We start from the raw sequence: 26,578 nt of genomic DNA on the forward strand, positions 1-26,578 counted from the left end.
GCTGTTTTAGTTTCCCTGCTGTTTCTCAGACGCACAGTCCACTGCGCAGCCGCACTGAGTGGGCTGCGTCAAGTCAAATGAATGTGAAACCGGAAATGTAGAGGGCCTGTCTTCAAAATAAAATATGTAAGGTACCAATAGAAATAGAATGAGAGTCATTCTGTGAAGTTAACTAGGGTAATAATGAAAAAAATCATACTTTATTATGATAAACCTTTATTTTTGAGGCCGTATTGAGACCAGATATACAGATATATACCCAACCACACAACTGCAGCATTTTTCTCATAATTTTATTTTCTTTCAAGCTGGATTTATTTACAGTCATTATTATTGTCAGAATCAGAATCAGAAATATTTTATATGTGATAATAATAATATTAGTAATAATTAATCTTCTTCTTCTTAATTATAATTATTATTACTATTATTATTTTTATTATTATTATCATTATTTAAATAAAATATCCATGCACCCCTTTCATCTTTGCTTTATGCAGATACTATGATAATACAAACAACAATTTATGATATAATAATAGTAATAATAATAATAATAATGATGATGATGATGATGATAATAATTACAATAGTAATAATTCTTCTTATTCTTTATTATTATTATTATTATTATTATTATTATCATCATCATATCATAAATTGTTGTTGGTATTATCATAGTATCTGCATAAAGCAAAGACGCAAGGGGTGCATAGATATTTGATTTTAATAATGATATTATTATTATTATTATTATTATCTGCAAAAAGTAAAGATGCAAGAGGTGCAGTGATATCTAATTTAAATGTATTTTATTTTGAAAGCCATATTTAAATGTTTTAAATGTGTTTAGTTTTATCGTACAGCACTTTGTAACTGTTTTGAAAGATGTTTTATATATACATATATATATATATATATATATATATATTTAGTTTTTAAACAATAATAATAATAATAAAAATAAAACTATTATTATCATTATTATTTAGCCTAATTTTAATTTTAATTTATTTATTTAAAGGTATTTTATTTTGAAAGCCAATGGCCGGATGTCGCGTCGCTGTTTTATCCCCGCCGCTTCACACACCGCGCAGACAGGGAGGCGGACGCGGCGGCGACAACCAAAGAGGAAACCGACCGCGCGGCACGGCACGACTCGGCACGCCTGAAGAAGTCCCACTGTTTGCCTGAACGTTAGCTGCCCCTGCACGCGCTCTCTCGTTAACGGATATACAACCGCCGCGCACACCGGGAGAACAGCGGAGAGGGGGAACATTATGGCGACGTTGGGACCGGAGTCGGCTCGTCCTCCTCTTTCCCAGCTCGGTTCTTCCCCGTCGATCCAGGCTCACATCGGCAGCGCCAACCTGCCTCCCAACCGGGGCTTGGAGCGGGCGCTGGAGGAGGCGGCGGCCAGCGGCGTCCTCAACCTCAGCTCCCGAAAGCTGAAGGAGTTTCCCCGGACAGCCGCCAACCACGACCTGACGGACACGGTGGAAGCAGGTAGGCATCTCTCTGTCATCTGGTTAGAAACAGAACCGGGAGGACGCCGGTGCTGGGCGGTAACGAGTCTCAGTAACGCGTTACAGCAGCGTGGTTCCTTACTGACTGTGTGGTGCTGGAATTTCCGTTATTTGGTGTAAATCAGTGTGTGTTCATTGAGCCGCACCGGGAGTCAAACCCGCGACCCCGGTGGTGTTGTGGTCCCTGCCTATAGTGTGTGTATGTACCCTTTATGGGATAAATGCATCCCGAAGTTCTGCCTCACCTGGACCGGATGCACAGCTGGATGCACCTCCTCCACTGGGTGTTACTGGCGGTGACACCGACACCAGTAATGACCTGTCTGTGGTGATTTATGGACACATGTATGAGACACTCATGGAAAGGCTCCTCAAGTTTCCAGTGTACAGGATCTGAGTGTTCAGAGGGCCTGCAGCGGAATTCCCCACCACTTCCTTTTTAATCCATTTACGGTTGTAAACAGGCACGGAGGGCTCAGACACACTCTGCTTTATTCACAAGAATACAGTTTATGGATCTTTGTTGCACAGGGAGTAATCAGAGCACAGATTACGTCACAGCTACCAGTGTAAGGCAGTGGGAGAAATGGTGTTGGTAGTAAGTTGTATTATTAGAGTTAAAGGGAGGCAAGCTCAGGGGTTTAGTGTTGCTGTAGCCCACAGGAAGTGAGGATTAGAGTATATGACCTTCACATAATCCAGCCGAAATTAAAATATATTTTGAAACTCTTGAAGATCCACTCATTACTAAACGTGTGTGTCATATAAAAACTAAAGTGATGGTCAAAGTTGTCACAGTGAAATTTAAGGTGTGCTGATGGATTCACGTCATCAACTCATGCATTGAGTAACATTACAAGTTAACGTTCCACCTTAAAAGTTGCCGGCAGTCGGCCCAGTGAATGAAGTTATTTTTTCTCAGACTCCAGCTGCTGTGAGAGGCAGCAAAACATCCTTTCATTTTATAGTTACAGTTTACTAATAAAACTCTCCACAGTATGAACAGTGGTTACATGAGCCTTATAGCACACGTGAACGTGGAGCACAGAGAAGCAGTCAGAGCTACAGGCTACAGTGAGGCTAAAAACAGAGTTCATATGACGTTTTTTTCCAAACAACTTTTTATGTCAGGGCTTCAGGACACTTGGATCACTATGGATGAGCAGTATGGAAATATTTTGTGGTTTCAATTATGTGTTTTTGGACGTTACTCTGTGGCGCCGTCAGCCATTAGGTGTGCTAGCCGCTCCCTCCGCCGATCTCCGCAAGGGATGTGAGGACCCCAAAAGTTCACCAGGGCCTCTGTCGGCATATGGGTGAGTAGATAATGGCTGAATTTTCATTTTTGGGTGCACTATCCCTTTAAGCAAACGTCTCTTTCTGAAATGTTATGAGATTTCACGTGTTGCAGGAAAACAACATTCAAAACGTGAGTTCTGAGACGGTACAACAACCAGAATAGTCTACAGTATAGTTTGCTTTTTAATTTGACCGCCGAAGTATATGCATGAAGAGCAGACAAGGAGAGAGAGGATAAAAAGACATCGGAGTGTGACCGAGGCTCTGCAGGATGTGAAGCAGGGTGACGTTGGACTTCCTGGAGTTGCTGTGACCTCATGCCCACAGAGTAAAAATGCCTATGTTGTAAAGAGTGGTTCGTGTTTGTGCATTTCGGACCTGCTGACAAAATGACGAGCTACACTTTGAGCAGCTGTCATAGACTTTGTTAGACATGGACGCGCTGAAGTTTGGCTAGTTGTGCTACAAATGGATCCTATCACACACACTGTCCCTACACAGCGCATGCACCTGCTAACTATAGTGCCCAACGCGAAAATGCCAAAACGTGAATGTCTCTATCTAGAGCCAGTGTTTGGTTTGTCCGTTCTGGGCTACTGCAGAAACATGGCGATGCAACATGGTGATCTCTGTAGACGAGGACCCGCTCCCTATGTGTTAACGGCTCATTCTAAGGTAACAAAAACACAGCAACTCTTATTTTCAGGTGTTTGCACACAAAATAAAGCATACTTATTATATTATATTCCATTTCTGCCAGTTTTTCCCCCAAAATCCGACACACTGGAGCTTTGAGTTAAAGATCTGAGCCGAGGGTTTGTTTTTATGATGAGATTTTTGTTAATATCAGTGGTTTCTCGGCTGTAAAGAGGCTGATGTTGGCTGCACACAGTGAGCTGTATGGTGACATATGATCAAACCAATAGCACCAGTAGTTTGCTAAAGCATACGAAACTGCACTTGACTGGTGGTTCTCCTTTTCCATGAAGTGTTTGATTCATGAAACCATTTTTAGCCGTTCAGTTTCCAACTCTGCAGATTGTTCACTGCTACCACAGAACTCTAATTTGCCTGCAGGCATGAATGTGTGTTTGTCTGTGTGGCCCTGTGACAGACTGGTAACCTGTCTAGGTGTACCCCTCCTCCTTGCAGCCCCATGCCCTTCTGAACAGGATAAACTGGTGTATATATAATACATGAATGGGTGTGTTGATGTGAAGATAAATGCCAGTGTAAATAACAGCAACATTTGAGCAACAGCCACTGCTCACTGATCCTTCTGAGACAGTTTACTGGTTAGAGATGTGAAACCATAATAACATGAGCTCAGAGTTGTTTGGTGAACTTTGTGTATTTAAAGCCAGCACTGATAAGTTCCTGTTCGCAGTATTTTGATCATAACCGAGGGTTTGCATTTATTTAGACAGCGAGTCACGTGCAGAGTACAGGTCCTCTGTGCAGCACTGACCTCCACATGCCAGCAGTAGTTTTCAGTATATGCTGCAGCTTTATGTGCAGCTATATGTGCACAGATTTGGAGAGGAGGTGGTTAAGCTGATCTGCTTTAATGTGCTGTAAATCAGCACTGACTTGGCTGCAGGTCGGTCACATAATGTCAGCAGCTGCATCACACTCCAAAGGGACAGTTCACTTCAAATCTATATATATTTATCACTAACCTCAAGTGGTATCTGTCCACGCAGATAGTTCTGGTTGAATTTATCCAGTCTGTGAGAGCTCTGCTGCCATCCTGATACATGGAGGTGAATGGAATTGAGTTTGTGCTCCGCAGGGTTTTAAACAATTGACCTCACTGTGAACTGTTGTCATGAAATGATCTCTCTGAAAAATGGAAGTGGATGAATGACAGTGAATTATTAAGATAAGACTTAATTAATCTTGAGGGAAATCGTTGTGCAGCAGCTGCAATACAAAGCTGGAAAGAGTGCAAATATACAGAGTACAGATTAAACACAATACAAACAGTGAAGGTTATCAATAAGGTGCAAATGTACACAGTGTCAGAGAGTAAACAAGTTAACAATAAGGTGCAAATTACACATATACACATGCCAAAAAGTAAAGAGTTGACAGCAGGGAATTAGAAAAAGACAATGACAAACTTAATCCCATTCACCTCCATTATACTGAGCTGTTGACACCTGAGACGTCTCTGAAGCTCAGTGTGTAAAACTGAAAGCACCGACTCATCTGGCCAGAGTCTGTTCCCTCCACAGCAGCATGAATATCAAGGTCAGCCGTGTTTCAGTTGGACTGAAAAGTCTCGGTGACGTTATGTTGCTTTACTTCACTCTCTAACTTTGTTTATGTACACTAAAAAAGAAATGTGGCTTACATAACCACAGCGGGTCATGTCTGCAGAAACACAGCAGCATGAAGTGCAGGCAGGGAGAGAGCTGAGGCTGTGTGCTTCATTTGGACTGCTTTATAGTTGGATCAGAGCTTTAATATCTCTGCTCAGATAATACACATGCTGTCATCCTGTTTCATGCAGCGTCGTACTGCAGTGCTGCCTTGCTCAGTGGCGTCGTCTGTGGCTGTGCAGTTTGGGGGATCGATGTACTTCTTCCTCCTATCTGTTGGTTTGGATGTTAGATCTGTTTCTATTTACAGTTTTGGTGCTAAATGTGTGTTTCGTTAATTATAAGCTTAAATCAGGGTTTTTATGGCCGCTCGTTACGACTGATTAAAGGTCTCCAATCCAATCTAGGACAGATGCTCTTACACATTTTTTCTGAAAGCTCCCCCGTAAGAGACCCCGATGAGGACTGGAGTGCAGCTTGGGTCGCATATTTGTGTCCAAACCCGACCGAGCCAAGGAGAGGAGTAACCGAGCCTGAACCCAACACACATTCTGTTTACCCAAGCCTGGCACAGTTAATGTGATGTTACGTAGTATGTTTACATGCACAGTTAAGTCAAGCTACAGTTAAGGCTTGACTAGGCCATTTGATCGGACTACTGTCCTTGTTCCAGTATACAAGATGGGAGGGGAATTGATTCATTGACGGAAGTATGGCCGACTCTGCTACGATAGGTGGCGACCTTTTCATGTCACAGACCAAACAATCACCATTCTGTCTCTGTCTCACTCTTTCAGCTGACACAACATGAACTGTCTCCTCGTCCGTCCAAAAAGTCACGGCTCTGGATGTAGATTTCCCCATGTTCTTACCAGCTTCTTCTCTTACACATTTGATGCTATTCAACTTCTGGGTCAAAGCTAGTTTGGGTCCGATTGTCTGTATTCATGCAGGAACTCCCAACTCAACTCCCAATGATGTTCTCTGATGTCATATAAACACACTGAGTGAAGCACTGAGTTTTTCCCTGCCACGCTGTTGTTGTTACCATGGTTACAGCTTGCCTCTTTACTGTGATTACACACATGGCAGATTGTAAATGACGTTCAAAGGGCATTGTTTTGTGTAGGCGTATGTAGATAGTTTTAACACATGTCTAACACACATTACGCAATGTCAACGGCTTGAATGATAACATTTGAGTCTTGCCATTTATATACGTCAAGTCTTTATCACCACAAACTCTTCCTGAACTGTGACTGCTGTTAACTGACCTATTAACATAATCCATTCATCGTGGTTTATTTTGGGATATCTTGGAGGAAGGTGACAGCATCCACAGCTCTGTCCTCTGTTCAATCAGTCTTCTAGCAACACTAAAGTTACGTTTGCTGCTGATACCTGAAAAAGGCTGGAAGGTCCTGAGCAAGTACACCAAGTGTCAGGTAACATTACGTGATGACATATTTAGTTTGACATCCTCCAGCATTACCTATCTCACGTTACCTTATATGAAACAGCCCATGTGTTGCGTTCATGTGTCAGGTAAATAAAAACCACCCAGCACTGAACAGCAAGAAGCCCTACAGACAGTGGATCTGTCACAGATCAAACACAACCCCAACCCAATAAATATTTATCTGGACCCAGCTCGACCTGTCGGGTCTCTTCGGGCTGTGGTCAGGCACCCACACCCTGATAAGGGCCTCAAACTAATGATTGCTTTCAAGATCATGTGGCTGTGGCTCAGGAGGTAGAGCGGGTCTTCCACTAATCAGAAGATCAGTGGTGTAATTCCCAGCTCCTCCAGTCCGCATGTCGAAGTTTCCTTGGGTAAGATACTGAACCCCAAATTTCTCCTGATGGCTGTTCCATGAGTGTGTGAGTGTGTATAAGCTGAGTAGCAGGTGGCACCTTGAATGGTAGCCTTGGCCATCTGTTTGAATGGGTGAATGTGACTCGTAGTGTCTCGTAGTGTAAGTACTTTGAGTGGTGAGCGGACCAGGAAGACTATACAAGTACAAGTCCATTTAAACTGCTGATTTTTCCAGGGCTTCCTAGACGACATGTTTGGATTTTCTGTTTTTGGAGCTGGGCTGTTCATTAGGTGCATTGTTGGAACATATGTACCGTTTGGTAACTCATGGCTCCATGCTCTCGGAGCATAGAGCGTACTCTGGGCACAGATGGAGCAGCAGAACGTCAGGCGCAATGAAATTTAACCGTTCACTGCGCCGGGTCTAAAAAGTTTGCTTTCACTTACCAAAAGCTGCTTCTGTCATCGATAGATCTCATCTGATCAGCTCTGATCGGATTGACTGATCAATAACCCACCCCTTGACTCAAAATTCCACAAACTGCTGCTAAGTCCTGCCTGTGCTGCGTTCACGGACCTGCAGTAAGCTCTCCAACCACTGTTTTCTTTATATTAAATAACAGTTTAATCTCTATAAATTGTTCTTAAACTTACTCTCTCAAACAATATACATTATTTCTCAGATTCCACTGTGATATCGTCAAACCTCTTGTGTTGTCCGTCCATCTGTCCAAAAATATTCGGTTCAGTGTTTTATAGAACAGAAAAACAACAAACCCTCACATTAGAGAACTAAGAATGTTTCATGTTTTCGATTATAAACATCAATTAATGTACTTTTTAAGTTTCTTTCAGAGATGTGATTATATATCAACTAACTGTCTCGGCAATATTCGTTGTGCATTCAGACTTTTTTGACACATTTATTAAGATTAGGACATTTATTAAACTTTATAGCCATCTGCTTTCAGAGCATGAGGAAGTGCATCTCCTCTTTGTCTCCTGCTACCCATAATGCCTTGTGGTGTGGGGGTTGATTTCTGTTGTTACTTTAGATTTCATTTTCTTTCCTTCACTAACAAACAGCATCACATTTTTCTCGTTAGGAGACTCAGTTTGATTTCCTGAGAGTTTGTGGCAGCAGTTCAGACGCTGATGAGTCAGACAGCATTTGTTCAGATTTAATATGAAGCTGAATGAAAGTTTCTCACCAGCAGACGACACTGCTGTTAAGTCTGTGTTTAGGTGGATGCGTCATATGATTTAACATTGGAAGCATTGTCAGGAAGGTAGAGGACGTATCAGAGAAGAGAACGTGTCTAAATTAATTGTCACTTCATGGTTTATCAGTAAAACATGAGACATGAGATGGGTGTCTCCTCTAATTGTTAGATCACTGAGTGTCTGAGCTGACAGCAGGTATCTTAACTGCTGTTTCCTCTCATAAAACCTTCCCTCTTCTGCACGATTGGTAAATATATTTATCATTTCTGTCCTCTGCGTCTCCATCTCCAGACAGTCACAGGGTGAATCTTAACCAGCTCAGGTCTGATTGCAGCAGGAGCTTTCACTTTATCTCATCTGCAGCTGTGTACATCATCGGTGTCGTAGCTCTCTGAATTACAAACATGCAGCGATGCAGAGTTGTACAGCCCTGAGGGCGATTTGGTTTTATAAATCTGACCTGCAGAGTTGCACGTGCAGTTGTTATAGTTTTATTATTTAGCGACAAACAGACACATCTGGACGAAACAAATAAAGAAATAGCAACCAGCTGTGAAGAGCGCACACGTCATTAATGAAAGGACAACATCATCTTTATTTATCAGATCATTAACATGCTGCAGTGATGGTTGTAAACAGTGTTTGTTGGTCCTCCAGTGTTGGAGATGGAGTTGTCTCTGATCACACGAGAGCTGTGATCAACCCCCATGAAAGTAGATGAGAGAGAACAGAGTGAGTCACTGTGACACGTGGTGGACACACTTGTGTACACGCACACACACACACACACACACACACACACAAAAATCTGCTGAGCTGCACACAGGAGCAGTTTATTCAGGCGCGCCACATGCATGCACACGTACTTTGAAAATACAAGCACACACACACATGCATGGACACACACTGTGGTTCAGCCTAGTTTCATATCAGCAGCAGCACAAGCCTCAACTTGTAGTCAAACACAAACTGGAGCTGGTTTCTTCAAACTTCGTCCCACCAGCACCTTCCATGCTGGAAAAGATCTAACGTGTACGACGTGTTGTTTCACCATGTCTGATAGAAAAAGCTCAAACATGGAGAGAAAGGCTGGCTGTTATAGAGACGGATGAGCTGTGATATTGTTTATATGTGTGGATACAGCATGTTTTCAGACAGTCTCTCCTGGAGGACGTTCATGGTGTTGCCCTTGGATGTAAAAAGTCACAAGCCCTTTTTACACAGAGATCACGCTATAGAGCTATGATGGCCCTTCTTTATGCCGCCTTTACATTTTTACACAGAATGAAACAAAGAAGGCATCAATGTGCACAATGGCCTAAGTGTTGAGTGCAACATATAACACGCTTCAGCATTGGGCTGGGCGGTATGACAAAATTTTCGGGGCGAAACTCCGCCATGCGCGATACAGAGGGCAGAGGAGAATTGTAAACGGCGGTGCACCGCTGCTAGTTGCATATAGGGGAAACACTGCTCTTTTGGTATGAGTTCTTCTGGGTCATCGTGTACAGTTGCTTTGCTTTCAGGACTATCTCCGGCAGCCATTCTCGCCTCTAAACTTTTCTATGCTCTCACTCTCACCCGCTGAAGCGTGCCTGTGGTGTGCAGCGGTGAAATGGGTCCCCGCTGAAACACTTTCCCGCCGCGCACGTTCCGGACGTTGTTTGGGCTATTCACCGGTATTGCGGTATATGAAAAATTCATATCATAACGAAAATAAATACCGGTTTTCGGTACAAACCGGTATACCGCCCAGCCCTACTTCAGCAGCAATAACAATGGCATAACATGACAATTACAATCATTTCCTGTCCCTCTTATATGGCGGCTGATCTCCTTCTATGCTCAGAGGATAAGGAGCTCCTGTACCTCATTGTCTTCCAATTTACGGACATTTTTGACCGCTGTCTTTGGTCTTTGAGTAAGCTGCTAACTGCTGTTAGCTGCTGTTTATATCTTCCAGCAGTGGGTCGCACACATAACATGTCATCAAAATGTCACACCCATCCTGCCCATGGTCCTGTCCCCGTTACACAAATGTCAGTTCAGCACTGCTACTACCTCTCAGTCTTGGTCGACCACATTTTGGATAGCTTTATGTCTCTTGGTCTGACTCGGATCGGCTTTATTTGTCACATTAGATTTATACATGATGCATTTAAGGAGGCTTTCTTTGGTCTGGACCCATGAAGACTTACAGATTCAGGTTTTAATGGGGTGGACAGAGTGAATAGAAATGTCATTTTATGTCAGGGTGTTAGCTGTGTATTTTTTGTGAATAAATAACCAGATAGGTATGTCTGTTTTAGAGTCAATACAGTCAATCAAATATTTAACAAATCAAAGTATGTCATCACATTAATGCAAAAATCCAATATTTTCATAAAGCAGTTGGATGACAAACTTCTTTAGACTCATTTTATGTTATATTTATAGTCTCTGCATGTCTAGGTGCCATGCTGGACTGAATTTGTCAGCAGCTTTGTAAGAGTGAGAACTTTCTGTCTTTGGGGTTTGGACTGTAGTCCTAGAGTCTGTCCGTAACAGATAGTGATGATGGAGCAATCTGGAGGAAACACTGAATACCTCTTAAAGATCGAGGAAATCACCTGAGTCCAGATAAGGAAGGTGAAAGAAAGTGATTTCCAAACCAAACCAACCGGTCAGTCTGCTCTGTCTCAGCTCACATGGTGGTATCAACCGAAACTGCTATGGTGGTGTTGTCCTGTAACGCCGACCTGCTGAGGGTTTAAGATGTAAACAGGTGGTTCAGCTCTGAGGAGTAACTTCAGTTTGACCTGCTGTGATGAGGTCAGCGAGAGGTTTCATTTCTTTATATGTTATTATCTCTTGATGGTTTTTGTTTCATTTTATATAACAAATACTCCTGTAGCCTGTCATATCTTTAACAGCAGAATGTGAACAAGGAAGTAGATGGCAATACTAATGATTATATTCTCAGGGGAAACACTGAGTGCTTGGAGTTCTGGGGGATTTTTAAAGATGGTGGACATCACCTCAGTCCAGAAACAGAAAGTAAAGGAGGGTGATTTCCAAACCAAGACTGCTTAATTAGGGTTTTATGTGTGTTACAGGATGCAACAGGTAATAATGTGAGGTATATTTGCTCGATTAACCAGCGTGGTCCAGCAGTGTCACAAAATATTGAAAATGCACATCATGATTTTCCTCAGGTCCAAGATGACATATTCAAATGTCTTGTTTTGTCTTTGAACCCAAAGATACTCAGTTTAATATCAGAGGAGTCGAAGGTATGAATCCGCTTTTACATCTGGAACCTCCCGTCTACAACGGGTTTGAGACGCGCCCTCGTTGAGGACTTGGCTCAGATTAATCTGATCCTGTTTGATTCGGCAGTGGGAACCTTTTGTGACCGCATGCCTTTGCTGATGTCGACCTCAGCAGGATTCGGACCCTAGACCTTCTGCATGGAAGACGAGTGCTCTAACCAGCAAATATTCAGAGTAAGGGAACCAGAAAAGATCAAATTTCAGTAGTGATGGGAAGGGCAGAGCAGAGCTGTGCATGCTGGGTTTGTTTACTAGAACGTTCATGTGTTTTTTGGGGTGACCAGAGGAGACATGGTGGAGTCTCTCAAGAAAATTAAAACTGCTCCAATATGGCAACATTTTGGATTTGATCAGGTGTCCTAACTGGCTGCAGGTGATGCGGTGCGTTGTTTAGAGGTGAACTTTTGTCAGACTGTGTGTTTCTATTAACAGGGGCCGCACACATGCTGCGTCTGTAACCACCCTGAAAACGTGGTGTTGGGCGCTGGGTGCTGCTCTGGTGCCTTTTCTGTGCCAGCTTTCAAGAGGTTCTTAATATCAACCCAGTCTGAAACGTTTTACACCGGCCTGATGCTGCTTAACAGTCCAAAACCCAAATATATTCAATTTACTGTCACGTTAAACTGATGCTTAAAAAATGACTTCATTGATGATTGAAATTGTTGCAGATGACTGTCTTTTAGTTGTGTAGGTTTGTGTGATTCATGAGTTCAGTTCTGGGCTGCAGGACTGTGACAGATACTGCTGCCTGGAGATGGAGCGATGATACAGAGACACCCTGACAGACTCTATTCTACTGACTTCTACTGTATTCTGTCCCACGGTGCTGCAGAACATGACTGTCTGTATCAACATCGTGTATCTGTGTGAGTGTGTGTGTGTGTGTGTGTGTGTGTGTGTGTCTGTGTGTGTGTATGTGTGTGCGCGTACTGTGTCCAGTAGCAGCCCACATTCCCAGCTCCAGACAATACACATTTCTGCAGTGTTTGGCAGTTTTTCAGTGGACACACACACACACAAACTCACACAGCAGAGTTCAGCTTTATACTGTATGTCTGTATGAGTCATATTGAAAGAAACAACATCCCCTGTGTGTGTGTGTGTGTGTGTGTGTGTGTTTGAACCACGCAGCGAGAGATTACATAAGATTACATGTTTGTGATTCACATTATAACCATCTGCAGGATTTTATTTGATTCTCACTGACCTCCTTCTTTGCTCACATCAGTCACACAAATCCAGATAAAAATAGCTGTGCAGTAAATTTCAGATCAGAACATCGTCCCACTCATTCAGTCGACTTTCTGTCCTCTTACCTCTGTTTTTGTTTAACATCACAAATGTCTGTTAATGCACACAGTGTTTCAACGTGGGTGGGGCTGCTACTGTCCTTCAGTTACCTTGTCATGCAGTTTATGACGGTGGCTTTCTTGAAACAAATAATCAATAAGTCAAATGACAACAAAATTAATCCATGCACAAAAGTGATTCGAGGTGTTGTACAGGGAGGAACAGGACAGCACCTTAAATTCCCACTGACACACCAGTCCTTATTCGAAAAATAGTCGCTGTCCAGTTTTGGCGTAACGAAGGATATTACAGTTCCTGTTCGCTCATTGGACAATGATGCGGATGCGGAGGTCATCCAGTGAATTATCTGACGCCTGTATGATAGCTAGCATGATGCTAGTTCAGCTGGTGTCCATCTATGTCTCAGTTAATTATTTATTAAGAGGTACTGAAATAATTAACTGGATTGTTTTAACTAAAGGATGCATTGATTTTTGTTTTTCTTATTTGTGGGTGTGTATCCCTTTGTATCATTCCCTGTTTTCTTTCTAAAGTCTGAGGTTGTTGCAGGTCTGTGAATGCAGCGCAGGCAGAACTCTCTGTGAGTTGTTTGTTTGTTTCGATCAGATTAATGGATGAGAGACGCACCTGCTGCAGAGGCGAATAAAAGCAAACTTTTATGTTGTGAATTCACGTCACGTTATTCATGTAAGTTTGAACACTAGAATATTTTGTGTTGACTTGATTCATACACATGTGAAATTGCTGAATTGCTGAATAAATTTCCGCAGGTACGTCCTGGCCATCATACGTCCCCGGAGGATCTCAATGCTGATTGGCTATCACAGCCAGAATTGGTTGCTGAAGTTCAGATATTTCAACTCTCACTAATAAGCGTATAATGGGAAATCGTGCCACTCACTTCATTCGTGCCGCTTAATTCTAATCGCATCTTTACATTACCTTTACATGTAATTCATTCGCGTGAATTGTTTTATTCCCGCCTGGTGTGAACACAGCGTTAGATCCAGCGCAATGAACAGTTACATCTCACTTTCACTGCACCCAACATTCTGCTGCTCCGTCTGCGCCTAGAGTACACGCAATGAACAACTGAACAGTATAAATATTCCAACAGTGCTCCTAATGAACCAGCTCCAAAAATAGACAATCAATATGTGGCGGTAGATGTGTTATCGTGGCAGGCCGCCACAAATAAGTGAACGTGTCGGAAACCCTGATGTGGCATCCCTGCTATGAGTCTCCATAATTTTTTGGTAACTTTACCAGCAGTAGTTAACGATGTGTTGCTGATGACTAAAGAGCTGGAAGGATTTACACCCTCTCCTCCAGCTCTGTAACACATCTTTCCCTCTCAAGTGTCTTTAATTCATCGAAGAGGTAAAACTAAACTTAATTTTTGTCATGTTGGGATGTTTGAAGAGATGCGGTCAGATGAGAACGGAGCATGTTTGTAATGTGTGTGTGGACAGATACATGATGTGTGCCTGAGGCATGATACACCGCCCAGAGTTTACCACCCTCACTTCCTCTACCTCACAGCTCTTCCTTCCATTTAATTCATGCTCTATACACACACACACACACACAGAGGAAGCTGTGGATTCTCAGGAATGTGGCGTGGTGTTGGGTTAGAGGAGGGTCTATCCGCTCAGTGTTCCCGCCACACCTGAACGTAACGACAGCTGGGACACAAGCACACACACTCAGACACACACACACTGTCTTATTAATACTTGTGAGGACATTGAAATGAACCACATAAACTACAGCAGAGTATTTTCTTTGGACATGTCATGAAGCTCTTTTATTTACAAATTCTGATAATTTAACACAAAATAATAATTTATAGTTTGATATTCAGTGATACAGTTGGTAAAATTATTCTCCTTCACAGACCAAAACAGCCCTGTTATTTACCTAAGTTAAGGTCAGTGTCTGACCTCTAACCTCATAAATACACACTTAAACATGAACCCTTACCTTAAAGCCCTTTATATTGATGGGAGTGGAGTTCACAGAGGGCTGTAAGGGGGGAGGGCCAGTGTCTCATACATAGTGAATGAAGCAGTTAATGAAGCAGTTAATGGTTTCTCTCAGAGCAGCGAACAGCCACAGAGACACCCGGCAGAGTGAACGAGGAGAGGAGAAAATAATAGGATCCAATCAGACAGCAGAGAATGAAGGTCGACTGTCAGGCTGGATTACAGCAGAGACCTGCTATAGTGTACAATAATGTAAAATATGGATCATAATGGAGGTGGTCAGCACATTTCCTGTCAGGCTGACTGTAAAAATAGTTTTTATATTGTTATTTTTTGCCTTTTTAAACCAATCTTCAAACCACTTTATAAAACTCTGCCACCATTGAAACAATATGTATCATATAGTAATATATATATATATAGGCTAATATTTGATTGATTGCATTTATGAGAGGATAATAATTGATTAGTTGACTCTTTGTGGTGCAGGGGTGCTTCGAGCTAGCTGCTAACGTTATCACTTGTCCCGCATTAGTTTCGCAGGTCTTAATTCAGAGTCTTGGACAAACCTGAAGACGGGTGTGGTTGTGATTCTCTGTAATGACACTGTGAGGTGGTGCCTCTCACCAGCACAGAAACAGGAAGTGACCGCTCCCCACCTCATTGTTTTCAGGAGGCAACAGCTCTGATCTTTTCCTGTCAGGGAAAACCAAGGACCCTCCACCCCACCCCTCAAAGCTGTACTACAGCTACAGATGACCAGTAATCAGCATTGTTATTATTAGGGCGGGGCAATATAGCGATATCATATCTTATCTTAATGTGAAACCAGATATCGTCTTAGACTTGGATATTTTGATGTCTTAAGTGTTGTCTTTTCCTGGTTTTAGAGGCCGTAACCATGTGCTGGCATGACTTGGTTTGACTCAGTGCGTCAGTGGCAGGGATTTGCATCTCCATACAACAGTGTGTGTTTCTAACTGATGACGCGCTTATCTTGAGTTGATGATGTTTAAAAGCAGAACCTTGTTGTTGTTTGTGGTCAGCCACTAATCGTCCTAGATTTTCAAGCTGTTGTCGTGATTTTGCTCAACATCAGATGACAAAATGGATCTAGAAGAGGAGAATTAAGCTACCATTTAATGAATCATCCCTGAACGATGATGCTGCAGCACACTTGGAGGCGGTCAGGTGCACTTTAGTCTCTATATACAGACTCTACATTCAGTGAATGTAGAGTCTGTAGACAAACCCGAAAGTCAGACGCCGAATACAGTCGATGGGTTCCGAGAATGGGTGCACTTTGACCCGATTCTGGAGGTGGTCCATCTCAGTCCTAAGTCGGCACAACTCAGCATGTCTGAACTGTTAATGGCAACACAAATCAATTAGAGAGAGTAACGATACAGAGATCTGGATTGATTTATCGTTTCAGTGATCAACGATCCAATATCATCGATGCCAAGTGAAAACATCAACACATATTGTCTACTTTATTTTGAAATTTTTTGTTCCCAGTTCCCAGAGTCAAGAATCAACTTTCTTGCTCAACATGAAACATGAACCCTCCTAAAAAACAGACATGTTTTTAGTCCATCATTCTGTAATGACAGTGACACTGCCTCTGTTTAGAGAGGATCTTTGTAAATCCGAGGAGGCCGTGACTTTACTGAGGGACACCCGACCTCTGAGCTAAATCACTGAGCCAGGCAGGAAGTGGTCTTTTCTTTTGATACCTGACCCCGGTGAGTCAGACTGTGACCGCGAGCTGTGAGAAACCTTAAAGATGATGTCACACATTACATCACATGTTTGTGAACTTTTATTGTCTCCGTATATCTCCACTTCATTCACTCCAGAGCAGCAGTGATGTGATGAGGTCATATCGTGTGTTTGTGGGTGTTTGTGCCCAAATTAGGTCTTTAGAGGCTTTTTTCTCTGTCAGTGTTTCTCATCTGAGATCAGAGCAGCTCTCTGAAGCCGTTATGTGGAGCAGAAAATACAAACACACATTCACAGACCTGACGTCTGTGTGGTGATGTAAACCTGCATCTGCAGCACAAAGACTTATCAGATATTCATGTTTCCTACAGGATAAATCCTCAGGGTGACCCCCCGACTTTGCTCCAGCACATTCATGACAATTTTAATGTGTCCAATACTTTGGTTTACAAACAAATACCTGCAGAATTAATGTGATTCCCATCAGCCTCGGTGCTACTCTTTGCTGTGTGTGGTGCTAATTAGCATGCTGTTGTAGCAAGCTAAAATGGTGAGCATGGTAAACATCATATCTGTTAAACATCAGCATGATAACATTGTCACTGTGAGCATGTTTAGCTGAAGTAGGGCCTCACAAAGCTGTTAGCATGGCTGTGCACTGAGGTTTGTTTATTGGCAAATACTGATATAAAAATATATTTTTAATTAAAGTAACAAATATGTATTTTTGTTACAATTTAGTTGTTTAAATGACACCATTTTTAATAATCAAAATATGTATGCTTTTTTAGAAAAAGATTTCATCACGTAAAAGATGTTTAGATCATTTAGATTAAATGGTGGTTTCAGATGTAGTAAAACGCAGTTGAACTCCATGACTGCTCCTAAACTCGAAACATAACTTATATCTACAGACCGTACGTGTTGGAGAAAGTGTGAGATGATGAGGTGACTCACCATCACATTTTCTGGACCTGCCCAAAGATACAGTTGTTTTGGGGAAATATCTGGGGAATCATGCAGCAGATTCTTGGGTTGCAGATCCCACGGACATACGGGTCACTTTATTTGGCCGTAGGTCTGTCTCGATAACAAATTTTACTGGGCGATTAATTGCATCAGAAATTATTGTGATATGTGATAACATTGCGTAATATTGTGCTTTTAAGAGCATTTTTATTAATGTAATTTTGCTGTTTTTAGACCTTTTTTTAAACTTATATAATGATAATAAAGGCATATTGATGCAAGTACACCCTTTTAAAGAGAAATAAACATTTATTTAACAAGAATATTTAGGAATGCAAAAAAGAAAATTTAAATATCCGAAATAACACATAAAAATATCGAAATAAATAAATAAATACAAGAAAATAGACTGAGTCTCTCACTCTCAGGTGTGCAGTTAAGTTGGTCGTATTTGCTCTTTTTGTTGAGATGGTTTTAGAACAAACCCGGCACACCGGCTCGTCCAAATTACTGGGCTCCCCTCTGTCATTTGATTTAAATCCAAAACACTCCCACACAGGGGCCGTGGCATTTGGTTTAGGAACAAGTTCCCCGTCTTTCTCTTTTGCTCAACGCCTCGTCTCCCCCTCACAAAGATCGCACTGTGTGTGTGTAGCCCATAGCCCCGCCTCCCCCACAGAGACAAAGACACTCGATAACAAAAGCTTTCCCCACGTTCATTACGCTAATGAACCAACTCACCTGGCTGCCAGACGATGCACGGCAGTGCACGCTTTTGTCGTCCAGTCTCTTTGGTGGAGAGAGACGAGGGAAACAAACACACATGAATATGGCAATTAATCACGGCCGGAAAAGTTACCGTCTCCCTTTAAATTTACCGTGCAATTAACCGACTTACCGCATATCGCGACAGGCCTATTTGGCTGATCTGCCACAATGGGGGATTGCTGACAAAAACAGACAGACAACGCGTAGCGGGATACCTGCATGTGAAGTGTTTTGCTCATGCGCTTAATATGGTGTCATAGAGGGTGTTAATTCTGCCCACAGTTCAGTCTGTCAGGTGTATGCAGCATTTCTGACAGGTGTTATGACAGTGTTGGTCAGTCTGTCTGCTCTGTGTCACATTTAGCTGCAATAAAAATGATTAAAGTCGATGAACAGACTGAAAACTTTATTTTAGGAGGTAAAACTGATGTCTGAAGTTTTCCTTTGAGGAAATAATTTGCAGTTGGAAAAATAAAGGTGATAAATCATAATATAGTTTATCGTGATACATTTAATACCGCAATAATATTGTATTGTGACCTAAGTATTGTGATAATATCGTACCGTGGGTCCTCTGGTGATTCCCACCCCTGGTAGATAACTGGCTTGAAATGACTGATAATAAAAGAGGTTCATGAGATGAACAGACTGAATTTCCTACTAATATTGGTAAATAATTTATATGTCGCAAGATGGACAAAATCAATAACAAATGTTTTGGAATAAGGAACATGTTTGCTGGGTGGGTTTGCCATCCTCATTGCTTAAAATGTAATTTACCTCCCTTTGCTGTCTGCTTTGATAATAAAGGTAAATTACTTGAAAATTACCAAGTGCTGTAGTAGCACCTCCTGCCTACAATCCATAACCTGGTATGTCCTGGTATTTCTTGAAAAAAAGGACCAAATAAAAGTGTCAAAAAACATGTTTTACCATACTGTTGGATGGCTAGAAAAGTGAGTTATCTGCATTGGGGAAAAAATAGCAAACTGCCTTCACTGTGACATCATAATGTTCTGCATAAAACATTTTTCTGGCCATTATTCAATGTCATATCGCAGGAGCAGAAGCGGAGACATTTTCTCTGATACTGAATTGGTGTTGCTAATCTTGGGTGTCCACCTTGAAACTGTGCTGATTGTATAGGTCACTTGTGCTGTTGGAGGGAAGATGTGTGTGAAGCACCCGTGTTTTCACAGACATGGATGTAAAATGTAACTGCAACTTGAGTGATGCGCGGAGGCGCACAACCGTGAGGCTGTAATTCTAGTCTTTTACATTTGGTTTGTTTAGGTTCACTCTGAGTAATTACACCCTGACCACCTGACTCACAGGGAGCTTGTTTATTGAACAGTAAACTAGTCCATGCTCACTGCTCTAATTTACCTCCTCAGGCCAGTGAAGAAGACAGAAATGGAACAGGACCTTCATTTTGATTTGATTTGCATCTACGGATCTGCATCCATCTCTCTTTACCCATAATCCCTGTTGATTTGTGTTTGTGGTGGATTTAGATGGATTTCTTACACTTGATGAATCACACTTAATCTCTCATGTATGTGGCATAGAAAAAAACCCTCAAAATAAGAGATGAGAGAACGTAGCTGTCATCCGTCTACATACAGTGCCCAGGAACATAACTTCCCTCGTCACTGGTGCAAGACAAAAGAATGAATAAATGAACATAACGTGCAGAGAATAAGATACAAAAACAAGCAGAGAACAAGATAAAAAGCACGGTACAAACCTTTAGCGTAATGACCAACATGTAGTGCAGTTATAGAAAAATAGAAATATATTTAGTGTCAATAAATATGAGGAAATGCAAAGTGCAATCAAAGCAGTTCCCTGAGAATATTGTTGTTGTCAGGTGCAAGTAGTCCAGTTTGCGATGTCAGCGGTTGACTGTTAATTGTTTAACTGCAGAGAATATTTTTGACCGGTTCTGCATGTCGGTCTAAAGTTCATTTTGCTTCTCTTCAGTATACTACACTGGAAGTCAAAATCAGAATTAAAAATAAAATCCTATTAATCACCCAGCGTGATGGTTAAACAGTTTGTTCATTGTATGCTGAGATAAAAATAAAGTTAATAGTTTCTTAATGAAAGCAGTCTCATCACATCGATGCTCAACATCCAACAAATCTTCATGACTGAAACACCAGACTGAAAATATCCATGAAGCAATAACCTCACATGATTATGTGTGTTAAATCATAACACACCACCCACACCGAAACACCACCGCCGTGTGTGTCATTTAATGTCACACCTGAGCAGGTGAAGCTGCCAGATGCCGAATGTGAACAGATCTCACTTAATGCCGCAGCTTCCATCTGTGTGGATGTGGATTTATTTTGCTTTATGTGTGTGTGTTTATGAGCATATGTGCAGACTTATTTATACATGCTGGCATGTGCTTCATGGTGCATTAGGATAAGCCTGGAGGAGAGTGGTATGGAAAGTGTGTGTGCTCATCATGGAGAACCAGTTACTGAATGTGTGTGTGAGAGTGAGTGAGATGTTTGGATGCCAGTATGATGCTAGGGGGATTTAGGTGGGAGATAGAGGTGTGTGTGTGTGTGTGTGAGTGTGTGTGTGTGTGTGTGTGTGTGTGTGTGTGTGTGTGTGTGTGTGTGTGTTGGGGGTGAATTTGGCCTACATTTGGAGAGACTGCTCCTGTTTATCTATTCAGAGGGATTGGGAGTCTTTCAGGACAGACTCTGACTGTACGTCTCACATTTAGTGTCAGGAGGATCTGGTTTATGTCCAAGTAGGTTTCACATACAAGGCTGTGGTGTGTTGGTGCATAACATACTGTAAACATAGTAAGAGAAAATTATGATAAAATAAAATATTACAAAAATAAAGAAACATAAATGTAGAATGAATGAAAAAATATAATAAAAATATGAAAAAGTCAAAAATGTACAAATAGGGCTGCACAGTTGATCATGACTTTGGTCTCTTACAGTTGACTGAACATGATCGTCTTTGATAGACATTTTAAAAGCGTGCTCTGCTTGTGAAAAACATCGCTGCATATTAAATCAGGCACTCCCTAAACTGTCAGCCTCCAGTTTCAAAGAGCTGTCCGCTACATGTGCACCCTGCAGCAGCAGCCTGTGACAAACTCTACTGAACGTTGCAGTGAAAACAAGTGAATTGAAAGTCGTCCCTTTATCAGCATGTGTTTTGAGGAAGTATTTAGATTTTTATGAAAGAGTAAATGATATGCAAAGGGTGCATGAGACTTGTGTCTGTGAACCACCTGAAAAACACCACAAACTGCAGTACGATGAACGCATGAAGGGTAGGAAGAACAATACCAGTGAATTTCCACGATTCTCGATACTCATTCGATACCACGATAAAAATAAAAAAACAGAACTCATTTATTTCTAAATTCACTACTTTATCAAAACTGTTTCAAGTTTTAACTTCAACTCTAAGGCCTCATTTACACCGCAAGCGATCCACAAGCATAGGGGCAGCACACGTGTATTCACACCAAAACCAAACAGACGTGCTGCTGCTGTCCCGTCAAAATACAAACCACACCTGAACAGCTGGTGGCGGTAGTTCATCGTGTTTGCAAATCTCCAATAAACCCCAAAGAAGAAGAAGTGAGCTTGGACCCAAAGCCCAGGGTGGACAGGTGATTATTCCAACGTTTGGACAATTAATATTTAGCACTATAGGTAAGCACATGAAACCTGTGCCTGTCAGGTCTCGCTTGGTCAAGGGGGAGATGTCTACGGTGGCCGAGAGAGGTCACAACACATGCAAACTCGTGTTTTTTGTTGAATACCGTGAGCATTCGCTTGCGACTCGTGCAAAGAATCGTCTCTTCTATTTTCGAGCTTCAAATCCAATATGTAGCCATGCAAGACTAACTCCGCCATGTCTTCTTTTGTCAACCCCCCAAAAAGTTGCCAAAATGTTAATAACAGTGTCATATCGCGTATTATTGATGCAATACAAGTTGGAATTAGCACCAAATAGTTTTCAAGCTGAAAAATGTGTCTTCAAATTAATTCTACTTCAGAGCTTTGGGATAAACCTTTGAGAGATACTCCTTCAGACTTCCTGTATTTTTTGGTAACCAATCAGATCCTGGGAGCTCCCACCCCCCCCCACCCTGCACACACACAGACACACACACAAACACACACACACACACACACACACACACACACACACACACACACACACACACACACGCTCACCCTGCAGAATTAATATTTTGAATTTTAAACACATCATTAGCCTCAATTGCTTTAACACAGTGCCAGAATTCATGTTTGAAAGTCAGTGGGGTGGGCGGTGGGTGGTGTTTTGTGAGCGTGCCATCCCCGGCAGCCGCTGCCAGTGGCCACACACACACACACACACACACACACACACGCACACGCACGCACGCACACACACACACACACACACACACACACACACACACACACACACACACACACACACAGTGTTGTGATATGCTGACAGCAGAGAAAGATGTGGGTCAGTGGTGGGGGTCTTGTTGTTGTATGTGATGATGATGGGGTGTGTGTGTGTGTGTGTGTGTGTGTGTGTGTGTCAGTCAGCAGGGTGGTGTGTGTTGACAGTATGCCTGGTGGGTTGCCAGTTTGAGGAAACTCCCCCCCTCTAATCCTGTTAATGTCTCTGCCTGCCAGCTCTCTTCCTCTTTCCCCTCTTTTATCCCTCTCTCTCTGTTTTCTGTTTTTCTATTTTTAAACTGGACGGGTTTTTTCTCCACCGTTTTACATTGTTTTCCTGTCTGTCTGTCTGTCTGTCTGTCCACCATCCTGTCTTTACTCAATGATTTTTGTCTCCCCCTTTTTAAAGAAAGGTTCACACTTTTCTGTTTTAACTGCTGCCTTTTTATTATTTTTGAAATTATTCGTTTTCTTTGGTCGTGTGCTGCTACATGTTATTTTCTGTTTCCTAGTTGTGTTAAATGTAGCACCTGCTTATTTCAAGCTGTGGTACAATTAAACTCACCTTTCTTTCAGGTAAACATTCTCTTCTTCTGTGACGTGGAATAAAAATGTCAGAATGGATTCTTCTAATTTTGCATTAGAAAAAGAAAATGTTACAAAGAAAAGTGACATTATTTCTGATGGGTATAGTATCTACAGCTGCCTGATCATCACTGAACATCCATCTGAAATTAAAATACATTCTCTGTGTGAGAATCAATATTTATCTGTGTGAGCCCCCCTTAATCACCCCCAGCCCTCTAAATCTACTGTATTACTAATCCATGACTGTCTGCTGGTCACTGGGTCAGACAGGCAGACAGAGAGATCCCCCAGCCTCTCTCTCACACACACACACACACACACACACACACACACACACACACACACACACAGAGCTTTTGTTTTTCAGCGATGGATTACGCAGTGTCAGGTCTGATTCCACCACTAGAGTGGTTTCTCAGTAAATAAGTCACTTTGATAAAAGATGTGTTTAATTGAACATGAATTATAATTTGTTGTGTGATGGATGGAAATTAAACTGTTTAGAAAGTTGTTGTCTTCTGTTTAAATGTCAAATAGTTGGCTGCAGAATTTTTGGAATTAGTTTTTATGACTTCACATTATTATATTAGTGCTGCTGCTTTTCTCTGCCTGATGGATGATGGTGCTGATGCTGGAGCTCCGCCTGTGTCAGGGTCTGCTCGGGTTTTGGATTTGTTTCAGTTTGGATCCAACAATCTGGACTTTAAAAACAGATTCCACTCCTAAAAATTAAACGTGAAACAATTGCGAGAGTTAGAGCATTAAACAACGTGCACTGTATGATTTTATAGCCTGCCTGTCAGCACCAGCTGGCCCAGAGCAGAGCGCACTTGGTCGGCATTTTTTTTTCAGAGTTGGTTTAAAGTCACCGCACCTCCTGACAGAACAGCAGAGTTGAATTTCAGCCTGCATGCACATTGTCTTCAGTCTGACAGTGTTAAAAGAGAGCAGCTAGTGTTGCTGCAAGAAGTGAGCGGATGTTCGGCCAGACAGGAACATTATGTTGTGTTTTATCTCATAACGGCACTGTTTCTATACGGCGTGTGTTCTGTCTGCTGACCTGTATTTTCTTTGAAGTAGGAAGTATTTTCACACTGCTAATTTGTTCTCGAACAAATAACTTTATCCTCATCCTTTTCTCGACTGCTTGTCATTATCTGCCTGCTGCTGTTTGATGCTGCTACAGAATTTCAAAATAAAGGCATAACCTAAAGATGATATGGATCGATGTTTTCACTTTGCATCACTGCATCGTTGATTATTAAATCGATGTATCTGTTCAGATCAGTGGATCATTACACCCATAGTATCAACTCAGTATCGCTGCACAAAAATATCCTGATACTGTGCTGTACCCACTCCAACTGGAATCAAGTGTTAAAATCTATCAGGCTGTCTTCAGGAGAGGGAAATAGTCTGTTTCTAAAATATAAATATCTTATTTAAAACTTATTTTGTGCTGTGAGTGATCTGGAATATCTGGAATCTTGTGGAATTAAAGGTTGTGGATTACATGTTTACCATAATTAGTGTGTTTTACTACAGGATGATACATGGAAATGTTGTGGATTGAAAACATTTGGGATCATGGGAATTAACAGATGGCGAAGAAAAACAAATAAAAACAAGCCAAAAAAAAAAAAAAAAAGATTTACATGTGATTATGTTGTTTTTTTTTATATAGATTTTATTCTTTCTTCAGTGTTTTTCCTTGACAGTCTGCGGGACACACACACACACACACACACACACACACACTCTGTACATCAGGTTCCCCTGAAGTTTCAGCCTGCTGTTATCTTGATTGACACTTCTGACCTTTACTCTTAGACACAACCTCATGCTGTGAACACACACACACGCACACACACATACACACAAGGTTTCTCCCTGTCATAGGATGACGTTCGGTTAAAATGGGAAAACTTTATTTCAAGGCAAAACAAAGCAAATAGAATTATTTTGCTTGTCGACTTGAATTGATTGTTTGTTTGATGTCACTGTAAAAGGACATGCTGAGTGATCCGAGGTGTCTGTTTTTGGACAGTTTTGTAGTTGATCAGACAGAAGACGATTCCTCTGTACTTCCACCAGTCTCCCAGTTAGAGTCTCAGTGAACCTTTCACCCAGAGCGACCTGTGATAATGAGAGCAGCAGTAGAACAGTTTCAGTTTCACCATCACCAGCATGACCGTAAACAGCAGCAGCAGCAGGGTCAAAGTAAAACCATGATGAAGCTCAGGAGATTAACAGCAGATGGAGGGAGGCAGAGGATTCATTCCCGTCAGTCCAGTTTCCTGTTTACTTCCCAACCCATCGACTTATTTATTTACTGTGTTCAGTCATTAGGAAATGAGTTAGAGAAATACAGTCATCTATGTGTGGTGTAATGAGTCTGATTGTCTCTCTGATCGAGCCGCTTCCTGTTTTCATTCAGCATTTTAAACAGGTTTGATGTTTACAACTGGAGTCAGGACCGTCGACATCAGGAGAGAGAGAGGGAGAGAATATTTAAAAAGAAAGAAAACCAGTGAGCAAATGGAAAAATACTTGTGTCATGAGTGAGAGTTATTTATTAATCCAGCACATCAGGTCAGAGCCACAGTTCAGATGAAGTTCACCTCAGATTTAATCTTCCTCAGCTCGCTCTGTGGAGTTTATGGCTCTTGTTGTTTTTCTGCATTTGTCATCTCAGAAATTAGCTGCTAACCTGTTTGTGTGATATCTGTGCAGCACAGGAATGTGAGAATTGGTGCTCTTACAGGATTTTGGGGGATTGCAGAGAGATGTGTGTCTGATTATAGTGTGTCTGTGTATAATCAGGCGTTTAAAATGTGGTCCTGTCCTTTGTGGCTGTTTGGACTAAAGAAAGTGTTTGTTGTTGGTTGTTGTTGTTCAGTCCACAGCAACTCTGACGTCTGTTCCACTGTCTCTGTCTTCATCAGAAGCAGCTGTCCTGTCTTCACCCGACTAAGGAAAATAAGACATTTACCAGGCAGAGAAATAGTAAAAACATTGACTCAGTGAGAAATATACTAGAAAAAATATTTGTATCTGGTGATATCAGTGAGTTTTCTCATAGCAGGCTGGGTAAAAGTGAAACCAGAAAGCTCCTAGTGAAACTGGGAGCTTTGATCTGTCATAGAGTGTGCCAGTAAACCCGGAACTCCGTTAGCGCTCTTAGCACTTCGGTTCTCTCGTCTAAAAGTCAAAACGTTTTTTGAATGGTATTTTGGTAAAATGCCTCAAATAAGGTCTGTGGTTAACAAAAGCGTAAGCGAGTT

The 26,578-nt window shown here is 41.7% G+C and overlaps 1 protein-coding gene across 2 annotated transcripts in view; it reads left to right on the forward strand.

Moving 5' to 3' along the window:
- Positions 1-1,112: 1,112 nt before the first annotated feature.
- lrch1 (leucine-rich repeats and calponin homology (CH) domain containing 1) overlaps positions 1,113-26,578 on the forward strand; it is a 117,881-nt gene continuing 92,415 nt past the window's right edge. For both annotated transcript variants that reach the window (XM_050049651.1, XM_050049652.1), the window contains exon 1: positions 1,113-1,506. In XM_050049651.1, coding sequence (XP_049905608.1) covers positions 1,281-1,506 — 226 coding nt within the window. In that variant the 5' untranslated portion in view covers positions 1,113-1,280. The remainder of the gene's footprint in view (positions 1,507-26,578) is intronic.

Source organism: Epinephelus moara, chromosome 7, assembly GCF_006386435.1.
Source record: "Epinephelus moara isolate mb chromosome 7, YSFRI_EMoa_1.0, whole genome shotgun sequence".
In the NCBI taxonomy this organism is placed as follows: Eukaryota; Metazoa; Chordata; class Actinopteri; order Perciformes; family Serranidae; genus Epinephelus; species Epinephelus moara.